General features: G+C 40.5%; 1 protein-coding gene across 2 annotated transcripts in view; it reads left to right on the top strand.

Annotated features, from left to right (window-relative positions):
• The first annotated feature begins 405 nt into the window (after nt 1-405).
• Nucleotides 406-21,958, top strand: part of paqr6 (progestin and adipoQ receptor family member VI) — a 32,729-nt gene continuing 11,176 nt past the window's right edge. The window contains exons 1-4 of one of the 2 annotated variants that reach the window (XM_004568571.6): nt 406-649; nt 15,049-15,314; nt 17,625-17,752; nt 18,222-18,427. In XM_004568571.6, the coding sequence (XP_004568628.2) occupies nt 589-649; nt 15,049-15,314; nt 17,625-17,752; nt 18,222-18,427 (661 nt within the window). In that variant the 5' untranslated portion in view covers nt 406-588. Of the gene's footprint in view, nt 650-6,404; nt 6,594-15,048; nt 15,315-17,624; nt 17,753-18,221; nt 18,428-21,958 lie in introns of those variants that run through there. The other variant, XM_012923935.5, reaches the window with a different exon arrangement.

Below are 21,958 nucleotides of genomic sequence, written 5' to 3' on the forward strand. Positions count from 1 at the left end.
GTGTAGATAAAACTCCAGCTGCAACATAAAAGTGTGATATACAGTGAATCAATAGTTAAGATCTTTAGGTACTTTGACAATATTTTGATGCTAAAGCTTTTGCACTTGAGTAGGAGTCTGACTTTAACACAAAGACTCAAATTCCAGATCTAAAATCCCTGCAGCGAACCTGAGTGACCCAAACCTTCTCAACTCTGCAAATCTATCCAAGGCCTCTCTCAAACTAGGTCTCCATGTGCCATTCGTTCTCTTCTTTCTTCCATCTCTTGTGTTCTTCTCTGTCCCAGGCCCAGTGCCCACCACTGACCGAGCACACAGAATAACCAATCCCCTGGCAGCAGAGCCAGTGCCACCCCAGCAGCAGGCGGCTGGCATCGGTGTTGGCCCATTTATTTTGCTGGGTAAGGGGGTTGGGAAACTTCGCTGACCCGAATCAATCCTCTTTCTGAGAGCTCATGAAGCTGTGAAGCTGCAGGGACTTTGGAGTGGAAGGACCGGGCTGCAGGGACAGGATGAACGGTTTAAACATACGCAAAACTTGTTAGATTTACCCCCCTTAGTTAAAAGCATCTGTAATCTGTGTGAGAAATGTTCATGCAGGGGTCTGTGCTCGCTTTGGGGAAATGTCTCGCCTGCTTGGAGTTTATGCGTAAGTAACTTCTCTGTGGTTGAAATCTACATGTGCGCCTATCGCCGCTTTCGTGCATTTGTTTCTGTTTGTTTATAGTTTAGCAGTATGCCTCATTGTTTCATACTGTCACTGTAAATGTTTCCCTCTCTGTCGGTGTTTCCGGAGCTCGTGTCCTCTGTTGTTGTCTCCCGACCGTGAAAACAAGGTTTCTTTTCTTCTCCACATCCAGCCCGAGGAGTGGGATTCCAACACTAGGGGATCCGGCAGTGTTTTTATTTTGTTAGTGCAGGAATGTGCAGAGGGAAAGGGAGACAAGTAGAGGAGGGGTCGTGTTTGATACAACAGGAACGAAACCGAATGGGGCATTTTGATGGAAATGGAAGTTTTTCTTTCCTGCCCCCAAAATGTTTCTTCTCTTGTTTTCACCGGAATCACCCAGGAGCGGACACACGAAGCTGGAGGGTTAGACCAGAGTGCTGCTCATAAGCTCGGCGACGATCTCTGCTCATAGCAGGGACTCCCGCCCGACTCGGTGCATCTCTTTCTAGGAACTGTGTAATGATTCTGTGCACCCACTCCCCTTCCTCCCGTAAAGTGAAACTGGAGGGTTTTCCTCGTAAGTCGCAACTCCTTTTTGCGGGGAGGAATCGTACAAATGTGCTGTGTAGCAATGTTCAGGCCATACACGTGTTTGCGCTGCGCATCCTGCATCAGGCTTTGTTTACGCGCGTTCGCGCCTGCGTGCTCTTGCTTAGCGTTTTTTATGTACTTACAATAATAACAGGAGAGTCTGTAAAGCTGCTTCTGATTAACAGTTTGCACAGTAACGCGATGCGTTTCTCATGTGCACTCAAATGTGGTTTTAAGGTACTTTTACTTTTAGTATTTGTAATTTCAGGCAGTGAAAAAAGAAGCTATCACTACACCCGAGTTAAAATTACTTCACATTTTACATGTAAAACATGATCGTAAACCTTTAAGCAAAGATGCAACACATCATTAACATATTCATGAAAGTAAACTGTCCGGTTTTTGTGCTTATCAGCACTTTTTCCGTTACTTTTTATGCATTTGGCTGATAATCCTCTTATCTTGAATGGAGCACTTGTGTCATTTTTTTCATTGAATTCAAGTATCAGCAACTCATTAGTGATGTGCTTGATATCATTTGAATGATTACTGACAAAGTAAAACTAAACTAAATATTCTTAATATGTTTTTCATTTTTAATGAATTATTTAATGCTAATGTTTGAGCCCTAAAATGTTCAAACTTGAACTTGAGACAATACCAAAGAGACAAACTTGATGATCTCATTCTGGGAGGAGGAACATGTGCAGCTGGGGGTCACTGCACATGTGCTGGAGAGTTTTATAACTAATGTTGCGTTAAAGGGGGCGGGGCCAACCCTTCAGTTTTTTGTCTTTCTTTCTTTCTTTCTGGTGAATATGCAAGGCTATTTTAAGAATGTATGGTAATGTGCTTTACAGATGGATTTGATGTGGGTGTTTTTCATTTGTTGGATATATTTTGACAAAACGTTACAGCAAAGGCAGTGTTTTTTTTCAGCAGCCTTAAAATATCAATGACATATTTTGGCAAGTATGTCATTCATATGTAGTACTGAGCCCAGTTTCCAATTTGGAATTTAAAATTTTTAGCCAGTAATGATGCAGCAAAGAAATGTCTCAATGCTTCCTAATCTTTCAAACAGCTGCTTTGAATAGTGCAGTGAAATGAAGCGGTGCTGTCAGGAAGGCATGCGTGAAACTAAAATGTCCTTTGTGTTTAAAGTCACACAGTTCTGAGTTTGGATGAACTCAAACAGGGCGTACGATGGCAGTGAAACTGAATGTTTGTCTGACGCTGAATAAAACAGGATGTCCTATCTGGTCAAAGCTTAGACAAAAGAGTCTCCCTGCAGGTTCATGAGAAGGCTGACGTAAATAATCATGTGCAAAGTAGAAGTGACAGCAAGTCGCAGGCAACTTGAGTAACTGTAATCCTGAGGAAGTGTCACCGTGCTGCTAGAGGTGCGATTGGTTTTGCTGAGGCATTACGGAGTGACTTCCAGTATTTGACCAGTATCACAGACATCACTGTGTTTACCTCTGTCATGAGGCAATCATGGCTTGACGATGCTGTCAGTGAGCGCATCCTCTCCAGAGGATGATTCCTCCTGATTCTGGTGGTTGTCATCTGTTAACGTGCAGCATAATTCCCTCTGACCAAGTAGACTTTTTCATGTACAGGAGATTTTGAAAAACGTTTTAAATTTTACTGACATAAAATTAATATGACACTATTTGATAATAATTTGAGGCAGAAATCTACCTCAAGCATCAAGTGAAAGAATCCAGCAACACAACCTTACTAAGACACACAAGGAGGATAAACTAAGACATGAGTATTGAAACAAACTACAAAAACCCTGTCAGTTTAAGCTGCCGAAGATCAACAAAGCAAACAAAGGATAAAATAATAACTAAACCCTCTTAAAGAAAACTAAAATTCAACAGCAAAACTGCACTACAAAATATCACCACTGGCAGAGAAACATGGTGCAGTCCAGTTAACAGGTCAGCACTATTTAAATGGGCAGCAACGACCCAGGAGCTGTAATTCAAACACAGCTCGAGTACAGCAGCACTGAAGAAGGTAGCTTAATCTGTGCTTCTCAAAAAGATATGACATGTTATAGAAACAAAATGTTTTAGGGCTATTTCTTTATTTTGTCTATGTATATTTTAAATGTTGTTCGAAAAGAAGGAAGGCCACATTCTGGGTGCAAGGGACTGCTGGCGTAACTTTTCAGTCATTTTTAATTTTCTTTTTTTTACTGAAAGACAAAAGCAGCAGATCAGTGGAAGTCATCAGGATCACTCCTCTGAGCGGCATGAATGCATGTACCGCATTATGTAACAGTCCATCTCATGGCTGTTTAGACATGTTGAAAAAAACCAAAGAAGTTTTGTCATGGTGGTGTTTGAGGAAGTCTCAAAGTCAGTGAGGACCGCGAGGTTAAAACCTCAAATATATTACAGGTCTGAAGAAACAAACCAAACCAAAGTAGCCTTTGGTCAAAAGTGAGTCATGATCAGATGCTTTTTGTTATTTCATTTACCGAGGTAATGTGATGCTTAATTTCACGATAAAGGGGTTTTTTAACAAAAGAGAAAAAAAAGCAAATTGGCAGCTACAGTGTTGCTGAAATCTGTCAGATGTTTCTGCAGTCTTCTTGTGGAAACTCACTGAATACTAACCTGAACAGTAAACATGGGGCTAGTCCTGCAAGTCATATCTATAAGGGTAGTGAATAAGCCACAAGGGCAACAGAGATCTGAGCAGAGAGAGATCATGTATGTTTTAACAAGCTTTATTTAGGCTGCAAACATTTCACTACAATTCCATATTTTACTGTTAACAGCAAGACACCCATAGCTAATTGATATTTACTACCTGTTATCATCAAACTTCTTATCAATTCAGTTTTAGTGTTTCATGAAATGAGAGCTTAGAAGGAAAGTTATAGACCAATTATTACTCAGTAATTAGGTCAGTATCGCAGTGACTTATATGAAGTAGTTTTAAAATGATTTGCATTTTTTAATAACATCCCTAAGGAATTTTACAGTTGTAATAATCATTTATTAATCTATCTGTTTACAGGTTTTAGATGACCAGCTTTTCAACTTTGACCCCTTTCTGCTTGTGTTTTGTTCTATACTTACCACGCTATCTTTGGAGGCTAGTTAGGTGTAGAAGTTTCAGTCTGGACCGTAGTGGTGGAGCACTGGCCTACTGACTGGTCTTGCACTTGATCCAAATTGTACATCTCCTTAAGAGCTGAGTCATAGTGTTACACTGCTGTGTAGGTCCAAAGGGTTGGGCAGCCCTGGAGCCAAAAACATCTCCAACATAAAGGAGGGAGAGTTAATACCAGGTATGTCAGTAATTATTGTTTGTGCCTGAGGCAACAGCCACTTCTGTGGCTTCATAACGCAGCACATACTGAGCTTAATATAAGCTTACACGAGTTTTAACGAAGTGGAAGTTGTTTTTTTTTAAGCATTTATGGAAATGGCCAAAATTTAGATAATATTAGTCTTACTTAATATGATAAGCCCTCACAAAGCACTATATTTTGGACACAAAGTTTGAGAGAAAAGCCGTGCAGAGGACATGCAAGCTCCCCACAGAAACACTCAAACCCTCGCCCTGCGCCAACTGTGCTAAGTATAGCACCACCGTGCTGCTGGTTGTGTTTCATAGTATATATCCACAAATATAATCACTTATTAACTTTCATGTTAAAATACTGCACAATCATAACCATCAACAAATGCTTAAAAAGTACTACTTAACAAAAACCCCAAAGCTGCACTTATAAGTCAGTGGTTGAATAAATGTACTGTTTCTTTCCACCACTAGACCCACGTTACTGATTCACAGGACTTTACTCTTTCCCACGGTTACTATTTCCTCTTTACCGTCCTGCCTCCATTAGTTTCTACTTGACTTGACTGGTTTTCATTGAAAGCCATGCCCTAAAGGGTATTCTGCTTAATAGTCTCTTTTTACTGTAGATCATGTTGTATCAAATAATACTAAGAGAAGTGAATGAGGACATAAAATTATCAGTAAAGTTTTTATTGAGCTCATAAATAAAAGCCAACAGTTATTTATCTATTTGTTTGTTTGTTTATTTTGCAAACAGAGGCCTCATCCTCTGCTGGTCATTAGGAGGAATGCAGAAAAGTAAAGTCCATAAATGTGCTAGATTATGAGTTTTACATTCTTTTACTTTTATGACCTCTATGCCATACCTTATACAAAACCAACCATGCACGTAAATAAATAATTGAATAATAGAATGAATTTGTAAATTTCTAGTTTTGTCATATTCAGTCCTTCATATTTCAAGCCTGAATTCCAAAACTGTTGTAGTCCTTTGTAAAATGTAAATAAAAATGTAATGTAATATTTTGCAAATGTCATAAACACATTTTTTTTTCCACAGTTCCATTTATAAAACATATAAAACATATCAAATGTTTGCTAAAATGGTAAATTTTCAAAGTATTTACAATTTCAGGGGGGTGGCAACTAAAGGCTGAAAAATGAAGAGAAGTAAAAACAAGCAGGCTGAGGAACATTTTTCTCCTCATTAAATGGGAGTAGGTCGGTAACATGACTGCGTGTATGAAAAGAGCATCTTCGAAGGACAGAGTAGTAAAGATGGGCAGAATCTTCAAATTGTGGAACAATTTCAGACTGAGTAAAATTGTAAGGACTGATTATCTCATCGTCTGCAGTACAAAATGTCATTAAAAGACTAAGAATCTGGAGCCTGTCCCAGCTGCCAGGGGTGAGAGGCAGGGTTCACACTGGACAGGTTCTGTCACAGAGACAGACAACCATTCACACTCACATTCACACCTGTGGGCAATTTACACTAACAAGTTAACCTAACCCCACTAACTGCATGTCTTTGGACTGTGGGAGGAAGCTGGAATACCCAGAGAGAAGTTTCAGTCCCCATGCATGTAAATACATTTAATATGGAAATTTTTGCTCCTACCTCTCTGGGTAAATATGAGTATATAGCCTCCCTATGTGTACATATACAAATATGTGCAGTAGGGAAACTACCAAATTTGCCATTTTGGGCGCGGTTTACACCAAACCATTGTCACTGTCCATTCAGCAGTAGCGCGCGCTCACAGGGTGGACACACATGGCTCGTGTTGTTGTTACTCCTGCGATCCACGTGAGCACGAAGCGGCGCTTCCTACTGGCTCGCGTGGGAGAAGAGAAAAGGAGGCTGTGTGGAGACCTTGCACAGTGAAGCCGAGGTACGGGAAAGTGAAGACACCCAGCCCTGGTTGTCGCCCACAGGAAGACTTCAGCGTTTTTACGCGGATTGAAGGAGAGGAATCCCTCCCCATGCCCGAGGGTCGCGGTACGTCTGCGCATTTAGAATATTTGTGTTACACACACACTAAGATTTCATTCTCTGCTTTTGGTCTCGCTGTCCGTCGCTGAAAGGTTGAAGTTTTGCAGCTGAGACTCTTTACAGCAGAGGCTGTTGTTTGTCTGCAGCTGGAAGTCCAGCATCTAGACCGTTTTTCTTTTTCATCCAGCTTGTGTTAGGGTAGGAATTCTTGGAATGTCGCGTTTAGGAAATTGGGAAGAAAAAGAGGAGAAAACAGAGAACACACGTTGCTGAAGAACGGAGACAGTTATTATGAGAATTAGCTGCATGTGACCAACATGTTTTCCCGAACCGTTTCCCTGGAGATGTGTTCAGGCGAATACTCCTGCAGTGTTTTTCCAGCATGGATTTTTCCACATTGTAAGAACTTGCCAGAAGAGCGAAACTTTTTTCCCCCCACGACGATTCAAAGAACTTATGTTTCTCGCCAAAAACAACTTAAAAAAAAAAGAAAAATAACATAATAGAAAAAGAATTAAATAAAGGTTTAAGTCTAAGCTTCACGAATGTTAGGAGTTGTGGCCTTCTGTGTTTTAATAAAAGAAAACCAGATTAAGCAAATGAATAAATAAATTTGATCAGAAAATATCAATGTTTCTAGAATAATTGTTGCCTATGTTTAAAAACAAACAAGTTATTTAGTTTTGGTTTTGGCATTGCTAGTCTTCCCTACAGTGGAAGATCAAAACATAAGTGTCTTTGACAAAATGATTGTTGCTTTTTTACTTTGTCTTGGAGCCTTTATTAGCAGTTTTATTAAGTTTTTTTTAAAATTTTATTTCGACACTGTATGTCCTCCAAATACGACTATGCGAAGAGTAACTGTGTTTTGTGTTTTTAACAAAAATGAATTGGTCAGAAATATTAGAGGAATTCTGCTGTCTTTTGGATTTAACAATAGTTTTTGTGCAGCAAAAGATGTGTGTGTTGCACAAAATGAGAAGTCTGACACCTGAGCAGGTATTTGCAGGCTTTTTCCCAGGTTAGTTGTTTAGTTTAGACATATTCATTGTTTTTGGCAGTTGCTGCCTTATCTCAGTTTGGAGTCAAGCCGGTCCTGTTTTCTTTTGTATCATGTCAGCTGGTTTCCATTTGATACTGCATTCCCTGGCTGACTCTTCTATTAGATTGTGCCAAGTATTCAGAACTGGGTAGTTCAATGGTCCACTTGAATCAATAATGCAATAGAAATGAAAGAACTGATAGTGATTTAGTGTTTTGATCTGGCACAGGAAGTCAAATCAACATGTTTCATAACAGTGCGCAGTCCTTATGTGGCATGTAATCTGTTACCAGAAAAGGCGTGATGAAGTAGGAACACCTAGGAGAAGCATTGCAGCGTGACTTCAACCAGAGGGAAGTTACAAAACATATCACATGATCGAGTGAGTGGACGTTCTGTCTGCAGGGTTATCCCATTATGTTTCAAAGTAACCTCAAATACTGAGTCAGGGTTGCGTAGTTCATATGTAACCGATAAACACAATCATTTGTTTTTATGTTTCAGTTTCTTGTTTTTTTCCACTTAAAGCATTTTTGGATTATTAACAAGAAGCCTGCTTACCTTGTATCTAAAAAGCATTTAAATCTGTCATAATCTTGAGTCACAGAGCAGACGCCCTCTGCCTTGGATGCTGATGGGGACATTAATGTTCTCCAGTCGTCTTGCAGGTGAGCATGAAGCTTTCAGGCATCAAGCATGATTGAAGCCACATATTTGGGCTCACTTTTCCACGTAATGTGCAGTACAGACTATAGTCAAGCTTCCAGGAATTAGTGCATTTTTTCTTTCCTCCATCGTGTCTTCAGCATTACATCATTATATGCTGGATGCTCGGAATCAAAAGCCAGTTCCAGTTCTGTTTTAGAGTCACATTCCTGAGAAATTATCACTTCCTTTTATGTTTTTTGGACAATTTCTTTTGCAAAGAATGATGTCAGAATTATTGCAGTAGAGCATCTCCCCACCTGTATAAATTTTATATTTTATATTATCTTAGAAGACTACTTGTAAGCAGAATCAATAATGGCACTAAATAAGAGTACAGTCTTGTCAGCATCCATACTTATCACTGACACTCATGAGACACAGCTTGGTAGTGTTTGGTGCTATAAAAGCATCCACATTTAGTGTGTGGGTACTTAGTTTTGCTTGTGGTCATTCATTTTTCCATGAAAGTGGTGAAAGATGTCCAAGATAACGTCTTCAGATTGTTTCTTTTAATCCGATAGAAAGCCAAAAACCCTGACAGAGTGGAGAGACGACTTCCTCTGAACAGAATACCTCTGACAAATAAACTGAATAAGTTAGCTTAGGCTTTAAGAAATGTCACATATTCCAAAATAATATTTTATTGTGTTTTCTGGGGTGAATGCTTTTCTAATATATTATTTTCAAATCGTGGGTTCTATATGAACCAAAGCTGAAAACATTTAGCTCCTATACAAACCAAAGCTGAGGCTTTAGTTTGCTCTAAATCGTCCGTTTGAGGCAGTTTATGCCATGGCGAGGTGTCCGTCCACAATAGAGAAGAATTGTTCCCAGAGTATTGGCCAGATTTTTAGAGAAACATGCACCCAGACATCATTTATGGGTGTTCACGAAATTGCAGTCAAGGTCATATTTGCCAGTTTGCAGGCAGAAAGCCTGTGAATAGAGATGGATTGTGAGCTGAATGAGCTATTGTGTCATTGACATTCTGGTTTCTGCTCCCCAGTATGATCATCTCTGGCATACTGCTGTGGCTGTAAGCACAGAAGCCCCGCCCACCTGGTATTCGAACTTTAATTTTGAAGGTCCGCCAATGAGAAGAAAAGTTGGCTTAACAATAGCTTTTATCTGAGTGGGTGAGAGAATGATATGGAAACAAAAACTTTATGAATTGAACATGTTAAATATACTGTACAAAATGATGTATTTAAAATAAATGACATAGGTACAGATGTGGCACTAAATAAGAGCACTCTGACATAAAAGTGTGCTCTTATGACCAGTTAAATGTTTCAAGTGTTACAAAAGAACACAAGAAAATGCTAAACTGAATTCTTTGGTCTTTTCCAAATAAATAAGCTAGTCATTAATACAAAATCAGTTCTAAATAAAAAAGCCGTCTTCGCACTATATCGTTTATTTTGCGCAGATTCAAGCTGTCTTAATTCAAGTGGGCAGTCAGCCTCATATGGATCAGATGTGTGACTTGACCAACAATCAGATATGGTAGTGAAGCGTGACCCAGCTGTTCAGCTGTCTCTCTCCACTCCATGTATAGCTAGGAAAGTGCCGTCTGTGGAGTTGATAATGAGGGTCAATTACTTTAATGAGCCACTTAAAGTCGACATTTTCGACTCTGCTTTACTGGCATCGTGTCTTGCCACAGTATATCCTGCCTTTGTGGAAACTTCGATGCAGTGTGGAGTGCGGGCTGCTCAGCTTCTTTGCCAGGCTTCAAACAGCCAAAATATCTCCACACTGCTGAATTCCTCTGACCCTTCTTTTCAACACCTCAACTTTTGATCCTCGGGCTGTGTGAGTCAGAGCATCGTGTTTGGTGACACTGTCACTCCAGTTTTTATTTACACTTCCTGCTGTCATTTTGTCTTTTGTCTCGTTCGCACTCCTAACCTGCTGGTGTCTGCGGCTGCAGCAGCTCAAATATTAGCACAGGCGCTCCTCCTACGCTGTATGTGTCGGCCTAACCTGATGCGGCTTTACCGCTATCCCAACAACATGATCGTTCTGGCACAGCACAATTCTCAATGAGTTCAGTGAACTTCATAATGACAACATTGTCTCATATATCTATAAAATTATTTTAGGTTAAATATTTAGTTTTATCCAGCTCTAGTATACGGTAGATTAAGTGTTCTAGTGAAATTGAACCACTGATCTGTGAGCATGTAGCTTGATAAAAGACTTAAAACACTAAATCGATGTTTAAAATAGTTTTTGCGCATAATAAGCTTAGCGTGAAATTTGCTGTACACCAGTTTTTCTGCTGGGACCTAATGTGACACAATCAGACTTTGCATGTGCTGAGGAACAGTTGAGTTTTCCTAACTTGAAAAACTGGTTCCCTGCTCATTGTTAATTTTCTCAAGGGTCGAACGCAAACAGGCGGTTGTAGCCTGTGCGGGCCTGTCCTCTTGGGTGGATGCTTGGAGGATGAAAATCATCACAGCAGACTGCATTACTCATAAAATATGTAATTGTTAATATAAATGGGAATGGTTGATGGTGCAATAACCGACGGCAAGCCCTCTGAAATGTTTACTGCATGTGTTCTGTTGGGTTGTCGTCTTCTGTCCTGGACGTGTTTGAGCAGAGCCTGAAGATGCTGACAAACACTGTCACACGTGCAGCGCAGAGTGCACGTGCATAACTTTGTGGGAAATGTGCAGTCTGACACCTCAGGCCAATGAAAATGCCCGAGCAAGGTTTATCACAATTCACAGTTCTGGAAAGAAAGTGTGGGTGCCTTTAGCGCTCACAGACAAGCACATGTAAACACCTCGCGTGTAGTGGACAGGGTGACAGTTTGGGAGATATTCTTACTGATATTTTCACAGGATTTAAACCTTTTCTTTGTTCCCGTCTGTGTTAATGAGGCTCAATGTTGTGTGTCCAACAAACAAATTTCTGTGTGCGTTTTGCCATCTGAACACATCCTTGCAGAGGGCTTCCCGAAAGGCTCAGTTAATCTGTCAAGGGAGCACGGCCTCAGGAAGAAGGGTGGGGTGAAGATGAGGCTCGAGTTTTGAGCCTGTCATGGAGCTGTAGTGTCTTTGGCACATTCATTACTAGATTACTTTTCCTCTTGTTTGGTTACATCCTGTCAAACTCAAATACACAGTGGGCCAAAATTCAAAACTGGAACAAGGTCGCGGGCTGACGTTAATATTTACTGGAAAAAAAAATCTAGATATAAAAATGAATCTTTTCTTATGGACTCAAACAAGTTTTGCTGAAAAACTGAATATGGAACAAGCAAATCTTAATACTAAACAATATATATAATAGCAGTAGGCCAGCTCTAATAGTAATTTGGTTTGGCTTCGCGGGCTGTGGGCCAAATTTGGCCCGCGGGCCAGAGTTTGACACCTATGCTCTAATCCAAAGCTGTGTAGAAAAAAAGAAAAAGGTGGCACTCCCTCATTTGACTACTTATCAGCTTTTTCAGGCGCTGTTTGTTTATTGAATGCTCAACATGTTGTGCTGATTTGGCTCTGGTCCTGAGCTTCAGGCTACAGGTGGATGTTGCCTCTTGTGTTTGATGTTTGATGCTTTTCTTTGAGCCTGCACTGAATGTGAACTGGGAACCCATTCAAGCTTTCTGTTTCCTAAAATGGTTATCTCAGAAATGTTCTTTTAAATGCATTAAGTCAGTGTCTAACATGGAGGTGACTGAGCCTGTGTCCCACTGACAAAAGTATTGCAGTATTTGTACATTTGCATTATTGTGGACCTGATGTCTTTGGCGACATTCCAGAGAAAAAAGTGGATTTCTGTTCAAATATTTCTTTCTGTTGGAACTTCACATTAAAAGCATTTACCTGGCAAATGTTTAGTTCACTTTTATTATAAACTAGTAATAGTAAAGAGCTCAGGTCTTGGAGACACAAGACCTTTTGTCAGTTTTCAATATTCGATCAGCTTGTAGTATTGCTTGGAATAATTTAGCAGACATAGCAGGCAAAGGCGAGAGACAGACAGACGCAGTCTGGATTCAAACCCAGGACCTTCTAGCTGGTGCTAACCACCGTACCGCCCAGCCCCAAGTAACAGATGAACAGGAGAGTGAAACTCGAGTACTTTAAACTAAAGCACAATCTTCTTTTAAGGTCTCTACCATGGAGCAGGATAATTTACGGTAGATATCCTGTCACATAACTCCATGAGAAATGCTTCCAAAAGGCACAAATGCAGGCTGGAAGCCTTATACTCTGCTGTGGATAAAGACACAGACACCTGGAGATGTGACGGCCAAGTTCTGTTGTTCTATTCTTGTTCTATTTCTCTGAAGTCTTCTTCCCTCTGCATAAGTGCCGCTGATGTGTTGTAGTGCAAAGTCTATGCAGACGAGTCCATACACTCACAAAAAAATCGCCATCCATGCGAACAACAGCATGGACCTTTGGACTCACACTCTATGATGAAATTTGCATCAATCGGACCGTAGTGGACTTCTGGATGCAGAACGTATAATCAGTGTGAAAAAATCCCAACCCATAAATTTGTTGGGAAGGAGGAAATTATCCACAGAGGCCAAAACTGTTTTGTGTACCAAGCTGTAAATATGCTTTTTAACTTTGTTAAACTTTAACATGAGAGTCCCAAGAAGAAGGCTGGGACTCTTCATATTTCATTTCACATTTAAACATTGACTGATCTGTCTAGAATTCAATATAAAAACATATATCTTTCACTTGTTTTGGTCCCCGAGGCTGAGTACAAAGAATTAACATTCGCAGCATTCACACACCTTCCAACAAAAACACACCTACATCTCACACTAAATGATTGGTGGCACACTGCCAATGATCTGAATCTAAATGAGCTTTTTTTTTTCTAGGTGTGAACCTTGTGGCTGTCAGTAGCTTTTATTAACTCAAGCTCTGTGGTATTATAAGTTGTTTGTGTGCAGCTATGCTTTCCAGCCATAGTGAATGCAGGATTTGTGCCAGCGTGCTTGCATGCTAGTGCACCGAGCACTTGAGCAATGGTGGGACTCTGTTGTATGTGTGTGTGGGTGTGTTTGTGAGATGCCTCATTTCCATCCAGTGCAGCGTGTAACAGTCATCCTTTGGTCCCTGTACTCTCAAGGCTTTAGCCTCCACAAAGCGCACTTTGTCACTGTTAATAGGCCGGGGCCTGCAGCTGGGGTGCAGTAAGCAGCGGCCCCTTCTTGTTGCTCTCACCCTGCCAGAGGGGATGATGCTCAACTGGACTGAGATCTGGGGAATTTGGACACCTTGAACTCTTTTTCATGTTCTCCAAACTACTTAAAAAATTTGGAGTATGGTAACTGAGGCCAGAAATGCCCTAAACTAATTCAAGATTGAGCCTAATACTATTTCATATTTGCTGGGAGATATTTTAGTATTCTTAGAGTATATGCATAGTGGGATAGACTTGTAAGGTGCTAGCTTTACCGTTTGTCAGAACTTCTGTTTCAGTCACAATAGTCTTTGCTGTGCACGTTTAACCTGTTTGAACAGTAGCATCAAACCTCACCAGGCTACACAGGTTTTATCACTCCTGTGTTTGGCAGTTAAACGTGTTCTTCTTTCAGGTGCATTACTTCAACTTTCAGAAGGTGTTAGTGCAATACATATTACCAGACACGGGTAAAAACAAGGCAAAAGATACATTTTTGGAGAAGGAAATGGTTAGATGTTGTTAGATACAATGCAGTCATGAGCATCGGTAGGCTCCAGCTGACCGTCCTGGCCTTCCCATCTTGCTGCCATTACTTCCAAAGGTAAATAATGCTGCTATCTGTCCACAAATTGTTAAAGAAAATCAGTCTAATTCAGACTAGGCTGCCCTCTTCCACTGCCACATGATCCAGTTGCAATGCTCACACTCCCATTGTGAGCCAGTGGGCAGTGGTCAGCAAGGCTGTGGCTCACACAAACATGTTCTTATTACATTTTTGCATTTGGTCACAGGCCTCTGCAGCATGACAATGCCGGGCATTCTTTAAATCAGTGTCTGGGTAGTTCTCAAGAGCGACGACAATACGCGATTGTTCTCAGCGTCTGCTCCAGTCCACAGAGATGTCACACTCGAGGACTTTGTAATATAAATTTTAACGGTGGGGGCCATCAGATGAACCAGTTATCCGGTGTGGTGCATTTATGCGAGTGGATTTCAGTGGATCAAAGTGATGACCAAAACAAAGCAGGTGGTCAGATTTAATGATGAGCACATCATCATTTCCTTCAGTGCCCTAAATTACAATTCACAATAGCTGTTAGCCACGTTCTGTCTTCAACCTTTTACTGGAATTTATTTTCTGAAAATAAAAATAAAAAATCTTGATGATGCATTGATGATGCTGCAAGAAGTGCATGATTTTATTTTATTTATTTGGGGGTGAAAGCTATGTCTTTTATCAGTTAATACTGTGCATTTAATTGGTTTTAAATTACAGGTTTTGCATGCAATCAGAGTAACACCAAGCAACCAGCAAATCTGATCATCACTTCATAAGTCATGTATAAATATTTTAACAATAAAGTCTCTGACACTTAATAATGCACAGGTGTATCACCAAACATCACTGTTGACTGATAGTAACCAAAATTGTATGGATAATCATAAAAAATATTCTTGTTTTTTTATGGGGAGCCAGTGTGAGGAAGTCAAGGTTTTGGTCTTATCTTGGTGTCTGATTGTGTGCATGTCTTTGTGTCCCTGCAGTGTTTCCTGTGTGGCGTGGGATTGGGGCCAGTAGTGGCATTGGGTGGAGCCAGGGCTGGGCGCGCTGCTTGAAATGGGACCCGAACAGAACAGACCTAGCGGCAAGAATACCGGTGTTTGACTACCCCGTGTGGCTCGTCCTCTGCCGTGGGGGGCGAGCCAGGCTCGGGGAAGTTTGTCAAAGAGGGAGGGGTGCCATCAGGCTTCCCGCAGACATGCTTAGCTTCAAACTTCCTCAGCTCTTTGACATCCACCAAGTCCCCAAGGTAAGAAAGTAACCTGGTGTACCCAGGTCCAGTCTGTTAGGACCGTATAACTGATGGGAAAAGGTGGTGGGTTGGTTCTATTCCTTAGATGAAGGTATTCTTAAACTCTTAAGGACTAAGAGGTGAATGTAAATACATATGAGACGAATAATCAGCCCTCCACTCAAGTTTAAAGCATTTGTGGCATTACACACCATTTCAGAAGGTTAATTGCAGAGAAGCTGCAGTGCTTTATTATTATTATTATTATTATTATTATTATTATTATTATTATTATTATTACTACTACTATAGACATCAGTTATTTGTAGAAGTCTTCAGAGAAATGATTTTGTCAATAGTCGTGTCTATAAAGCCAAGCATCCGTTCTTCTGTTTATGTAATGCATGTTTATTTTTTCTTACTGTCTTATGTAACACCAGGAAACGCTCAGGTTTGTCTGTCAGGATATGACCCGGCCTGACGAATGACTCGAGCCTCAAACAATAGCGATGCCAAGAGATATTTTTATGCTGTGTAGTCTTTCAGTTTGTTCCATGTAAATGAGCCTATGATGCGCTACAGATGAGTTTGCAACCTGTTTTTTTTTTTTTTTTTCTTTTTTGCTGTTCTTGTAGGATGATAATTATTGTTTCATCAGGTTGCATCATTTAATCAATGCACAGGCACAGCAGAGAGTAATATGCTTTAAATAAAGTTGTTTTTTTCTGAAAGGAGGGGGAGAAAATTTATTAATTTGATCAAATAATCAGATTGGTTTGTTTTAGTTAGTTGTAACTAGTTTTAAAACTTTTGAAAGCTCCTAATTGCAATATTTTCACCACACATTTAAAAAAGGACCACAGTGTGCTACACAGTCTAAACTGTGTGGTAAATCCACAGACATTTAGGATTTTGTCTCACTTAACCTTAATAATAAATTGCATAATATTATTTTTATACCGCCGTGTTTGTATTTTTACTTCAAGGCTTTTATTTGCTTCCACGATCAGGATTTCATCATGTGATTACCTCCGAACCCTGACCCACTGCACCTTGCAGCCTTGCAGACATACAGCCAGTTTCACAGACGTGCATTAAGCCCAGTCATAGACATAAAGTAAAGAAATCTCAACTGAAAGAAGTTTAGTTTAAGATTAGGCTTAATCCATGTCTCAGAGACTGAGCCATAGTGTATTTGCACACAATGGTTCTGCCATATGAGTGTTAATCTTCACACTTCAGCAGAAAAAAAGTTTGGTAGCTGATTGTGGCTGTGAGCCTGTCAGCAGGAGCCAGAGCCCTGCAGTTCAAGCATCTGCTTTGGCTGCCGTCCTCCCTTCTGTAGTGACCTTATCTCATAAGTGACAAATAGTTTGCATGCAGCAGTTCTGCAGCATGGTTTCCAGCCATGAGTTCAGTGTGTAGACTAAAATTAGGCCCTTGGTTTTCTGTTATTGGAGTTTAAAAAGGGTTTTTTTTCACATATAAAAACATTAAAAACTGTTGCTGGGATCAGCAACATATACTCCAGTTATATTGTTCTACTTTATTTTTTGAGTTGTGTACAGTCCGGTAATACCTGTAAAAACCGACAGCCTTTAATATAAAGTTCGCTGGGAACCTGGTGTGATGAATAAAGTAGATCTCAAAAACCCAATCATAACATTTAACGTGTTACCATCGACCTGAACTTTCCCTTCAACTCACTGTAGTCTGTGCTGTACTGTAATCTGTGTGAACTGGCAGTGATATTGGAGCCCTCCTGCTAAATATTTACATAGTTGTCATCTTTGTTTGTCTTAACATCTTTTCCTCTTACAACATCCAGATGGATCCGGTCATGGATGTTTTACCATAAAGAAACAAGTTTTCACTACATACTGTAGTGAAAACAGTGGTGGAACTATATGCAGACACTTTAAGGGGCTAGATAAAAAATAATTACCACTAGTAAAGTTCTGCTACATATTTTTAACTTTTTTTCTGTAGTTTTTGGTGCAAACTTGGCTTTTGTGGAAATGATCATTGTTTTTGAACGTTTCTTCCACAACAGATCGATGAAAATATAAAAATATCAGCATTTTAATGATGACTATCAAAAGGATCTAATAAGGTTTTATGTTTAGAGGAAAGTGAAAATGAACATTTATTTAATTTAAATACTCATATTGGCCTCAGAAACCCAGCATCATTAGGACTGTAGTGTAACTAAACGATACAGTGGTTCTGCAAACTCTGCTTACTGATGAAGTTTGATGATCAGCTTTTCCTTTTCGAGGATTGGCTGAATTTCACACCTGTCACCTGGATTGTCTGCTTGCTCCGCAGGTGTTCAGGGAGGACGGCATCATCTCTGGATACCGTCACCCAAGGAGCTCAGCACTGGACTGTATCCTCAGCAGCTTCCAAATGAACAACGAGACGATCAACATCTGGACCCACTTCCTCCCAACATGGTGAGTTTTGTTTGGTGTCCTTTCATTCACACCAGACTTGAACAAGTCTAGTTATATTCATGATCAAAGCAAGAGGTAAAGTGAACATTTGTCAGCGTTCCAGCTGTGTAAACACGACAGAGTTTCTAAGGATCACTGAAAGTCAGAGATTTAATCTTGAAAATTCTCATAGTGCTGGAGAGAAAAACAGACAGGTGGGGAAATGTGGAGGCTACATCTGGAAAATTCACTAAGTCTGAATCAAAATACACGTAAAGTCAGAGAGCTTTGAAGCTCACAGGATGTCAGAGAGAAGCAGTGACATTGCTAATTAAGAAACACAGTCACAGAGTACTTCTCTGTAGTAAATCTACAACCTGGAAACAGATGCATGTGCCAACATATTACACGGTAGCATCAGTTACATGTACCTGTATGGGGTCACATTTTTGTATATATACATTTTTAATTTGTTAATAAATTTTTGTAGGTACTTTCTGTGGCGTTTCTGCGTTCTCTGCTCTACCCTGAACTTCCTGACTGACAGCTACACCTGGCCGCTGCTGGTGTACATGATGCTCATCTGCGTTTACCCCTTCACGTCCAGTTGTGCACACACCTTCAGCACCATGTCCGCAGAGTCCCGCCACATCTGCTACTTCTTTGACTACGGAGCTCTCAGCCTCTACAGCTTAGGTAAAGAAACCCCCGGTGGTGGAGGCCTAAAAGCATTTTTGATGTTATTGTACATTACCAAGAAACAGGACAATCTTGAAATCATAAAGAGGAGTCGGTAGCTCTTTTCACACTCCTCTGAGATCACTCTTTATGACACTCTATTTTGATTGTTTCCCTGAACAGTCCCAAGGGGACACAGTGTGTCATTTTTAAGAAGCACGCCAGCACCGCAGAATCAGAGGGATGTGAAGTCTAACACTACAGTGTCATCACTCTGTGATATTGGCTTTGCTTCTTATACAGACATCAGTTCAGCTCTGTTACCTCCCCGTCTGCCTTTGTTAGATAAAAACAGATGGCCAAGGTAAAAAAACAACAACACTAGAGAAGACAACAAAAATGTATATATAAAATAAGTAACTACTTAGCAGATCTGTGTAAAAAGCAGAATGAAAATGTTAACTTTGAAGTAGTTGTGGATTATAAGAAGATTATTTTGTCCCAATTTTTTTTGTTTGTTTGTTTCTGGGAGATGTTCTGAGCTGTCGCATCCTTTTTACCCATCAGCTGTGAAAAGTTGATGGGGTATTGTCATCATCCTGCTTGGGTGGGAGGCGGGTGGTCAGTGTGGACACTCACCTTTGTGAACAGAAGAAGTTTGGTCAGAGGTCAAGTTTTCTGAAAATCTTGTGACTGTAATGACTCATCAAGGAAGTCACCTAGAATTGATACCAGATACTTGCTATAGCGAGCTATGGTCTTCATGAGTTATTTTTCAGCTTAGGGAGCAGCTACACGCAGCAAGAAATATCATGAGATTTCACTTTAGATTAATGTGTCACATGGTTTTGTGTCATCCTGTCTCAGTTTGAGTTGTCTGAGTTACGGTAAGCTAAAGCTACGTTACTTCATGGGTCATGCCACCCGAGACAGTCTTCTTTCTGCGCAGAGAAGAAGCAGCAGGATGAGCATTTGGAGGTGAGCTCTATCCAGGCTGGTTGTAGGTAGTAAATCTTTGTGCACGGGGGGGGGGTTGAATGCAAAAGTCCTGATGCCACAGCGGTGTTTAATGTCTGGGGGTGTATTTTGTTTCTTTAGCGCGTGATAGCGTTACTAGGTAACCAAATATCAACGGAGGAAACAACGTAATGCTCAGAATTTCATCTCTTTATCTTTTCCATCTTTGAACTACGTGAAGGAAAGAGGTTTGTTTATAGACAGTCTCCTCAGTCTCTCCATCTCCTGGTAAATAAATAAATGGTTGTAGATTCCACCTTAAGAAAACAGTTTAAAATATAACACACAGAATAATTTAGATTTAACGGGTAAAGGCCGAGGTGTTTGAAACACTCCAAACCACAGTAAAGTCAAACAGTTTGAGGTGGTTCTGTTTTATGAAACACATTTAACAGGCTGATCAACCATCATGCATCTCATTAAGGATGACTGCTCCTTTATTAAGGTCTATCCATAATAGTGCATGCGTCCTATACTAAGAGATGAAACGTTGCTTTCTTTCTCCTCTAAACTGTTTGCATGGTAAGTTCCGTTCCACAGTAATATTCAAAGCATTTTTGCTTGTGTTAGCCTTTGAGATTATATGGAAATCAGACATGCCTCACACTCAAAGCACATGGAAACAATGTTACTCTCCTTTCCGCCACTGTCCTGAAAGATGGATTGGGTTTTATGGCTCCAGTATTTGCTTGATTTCATAACCAGCTCTCCTATGAATAGTATTTCCCTCCCGCATGCACCTGCTTTTACAAGGAACTTCCACAAAGAGGGAACTGAACATTCCTGTTTTTTAAGGAAGGTTTGCTTGTTGCGCAGCTGTTCATTTGCAAACTCTTTCCCCACCGCCTGCCTGCATATTTAAGGGTGAGCACATACTAGAGCAGATCAAAAAAATATAATATTGTATTCTTCATGCATTAGTTGTAAATATATCAGGCGTTTGAGAGTATAAATGAACATCATTTTCAGAAGTTTAACATTTTCATTGGTCTTCGGAAATTTTATATGAATCTAAGATAATGAGAAACGATCCATTTACATAAAAATTAAAACTCAAAAGCATAAAATATTTCACCTTATTTTTAATAAATATATAGTATATTCAAATTAACTTAAAAAAAATAATTTGTGAAAAACCGTTCGATACAGTGCTTTCGGTTTGGTACGCATATGTATCGAACAATACAACATTTGTAATTTATTTTATCAATTTTCCTTCTGACGATGCTGTCTGTGTTGAGCGCTCAGTGAATCTGCGTTCGACTACTCCGCCTAGGCTGCACTGTCGAGCGCAGATCCACTGAGCGCTCAACACAGACAGCATAGTCAGAAGGAAGAGCGCAGGGCAAGCTAGCGAGACAGAAGTTAAGCTCTCCTTGCAACATGGACCTCCCCCACTCTCATTCAGATCTGGCGTTTGGAATTATTTTGGTTTTCATGTTACTATGACCCTGAAGGTAAGCGCGTCATGGACTAAAGTAAAACAGTATGTTGGATGTGCCATGCAATGCTCAATTACATGGGTGGGAACTAGTGTGTTAGCGCAGTTAGCTCGTTAACGTGTTGGCCGTCTAGCCCCATGCACTGGGCGATCGGCGGTAGCTCGTTAACGGAGATTTGCCGTGTTGTGGCGTTAAGGTCATTTCAACGAGATTAACCTGAAAGCACTAGTGGGAACACAACGAATATGACTGCACATTTACGCCGACATCATCCTAGTGCAAAGACAAAAACAACAAGCATGCTACTAACTTTAGCCGAGTCATTTAGACAGCTGTTAGCACATGATTCTCCTTATGCTGCTGAGAATATAGCCCAGAAGAAGCGGATAGTATAGCTTTTATTTTGGAAAGAGGCATTTCTCTGTAATAAACTCTCTTTTCCAAAGATGAGTGATTCCTCAATCAGATACAGGGCTTGCAATATCGCTAGCCCGATGTCCTGGGGCTAGCGATTTTTTTGTCAGACGGGCTACCCTGCCCGTCGGGCTATTGTAGGAAGGAAAAATATATGTCAATGCTTTTGCATTCTTTCGGAAATGTAGCTGGGTAATTATGTCATTGGCATCGGTTAGCCACTGCCAATATGTGACATATTGAAATCGCGTTTGAATTTGCGCTTGTTTTTTTGCTTTCACTTTGCAATCGCACGAACTGTGTATAGAGAGCGACAGCACTGATTGGTGAGTGATGATAATTTGTGCACCAATTCCTCTGACTTTGTCTCATCAATCGTTAGCTTACTATGCAAACATGACAAGTGAAATCTCCCGCAGCTTAAACATGTGAGAGGTTGATCGCGCAGAGAATCGCTGAGCATTATGTGAGTGCGTGTGTAAAAGCAGCAGGATATATATTGTAGCGGATCAGGGCTGTTCGGGGTTCTGTTTGTACAGTTATGTTTTGTTTATGTTGCCATAGTGACGGGTGACGCCCTCTCGCTGCGACGGTGTGTCCTTCCGGGGTCAGAGGGCGCCCTGTGTGTTGTTGTTGTTGCTGTGCTGTTGCCGCACTGAGCAGTTAGCTAGCGGCA

The sequence above is a fragment of the Maylandia zebra genome, linkage group LG11 (assembly GCF_041146795.1).
Source record: "Maylandia zebra isolate NMK-2024a linkage group LG11, Mzebra_GT3a, whole genome shotgun sequence".
Taxonomy (NCBI): Eukaryota; Metazoa; Chordata; class Actinopteri; order Cichliformes; family Cichlidae; genus Maylandia; species Maylandia zebra.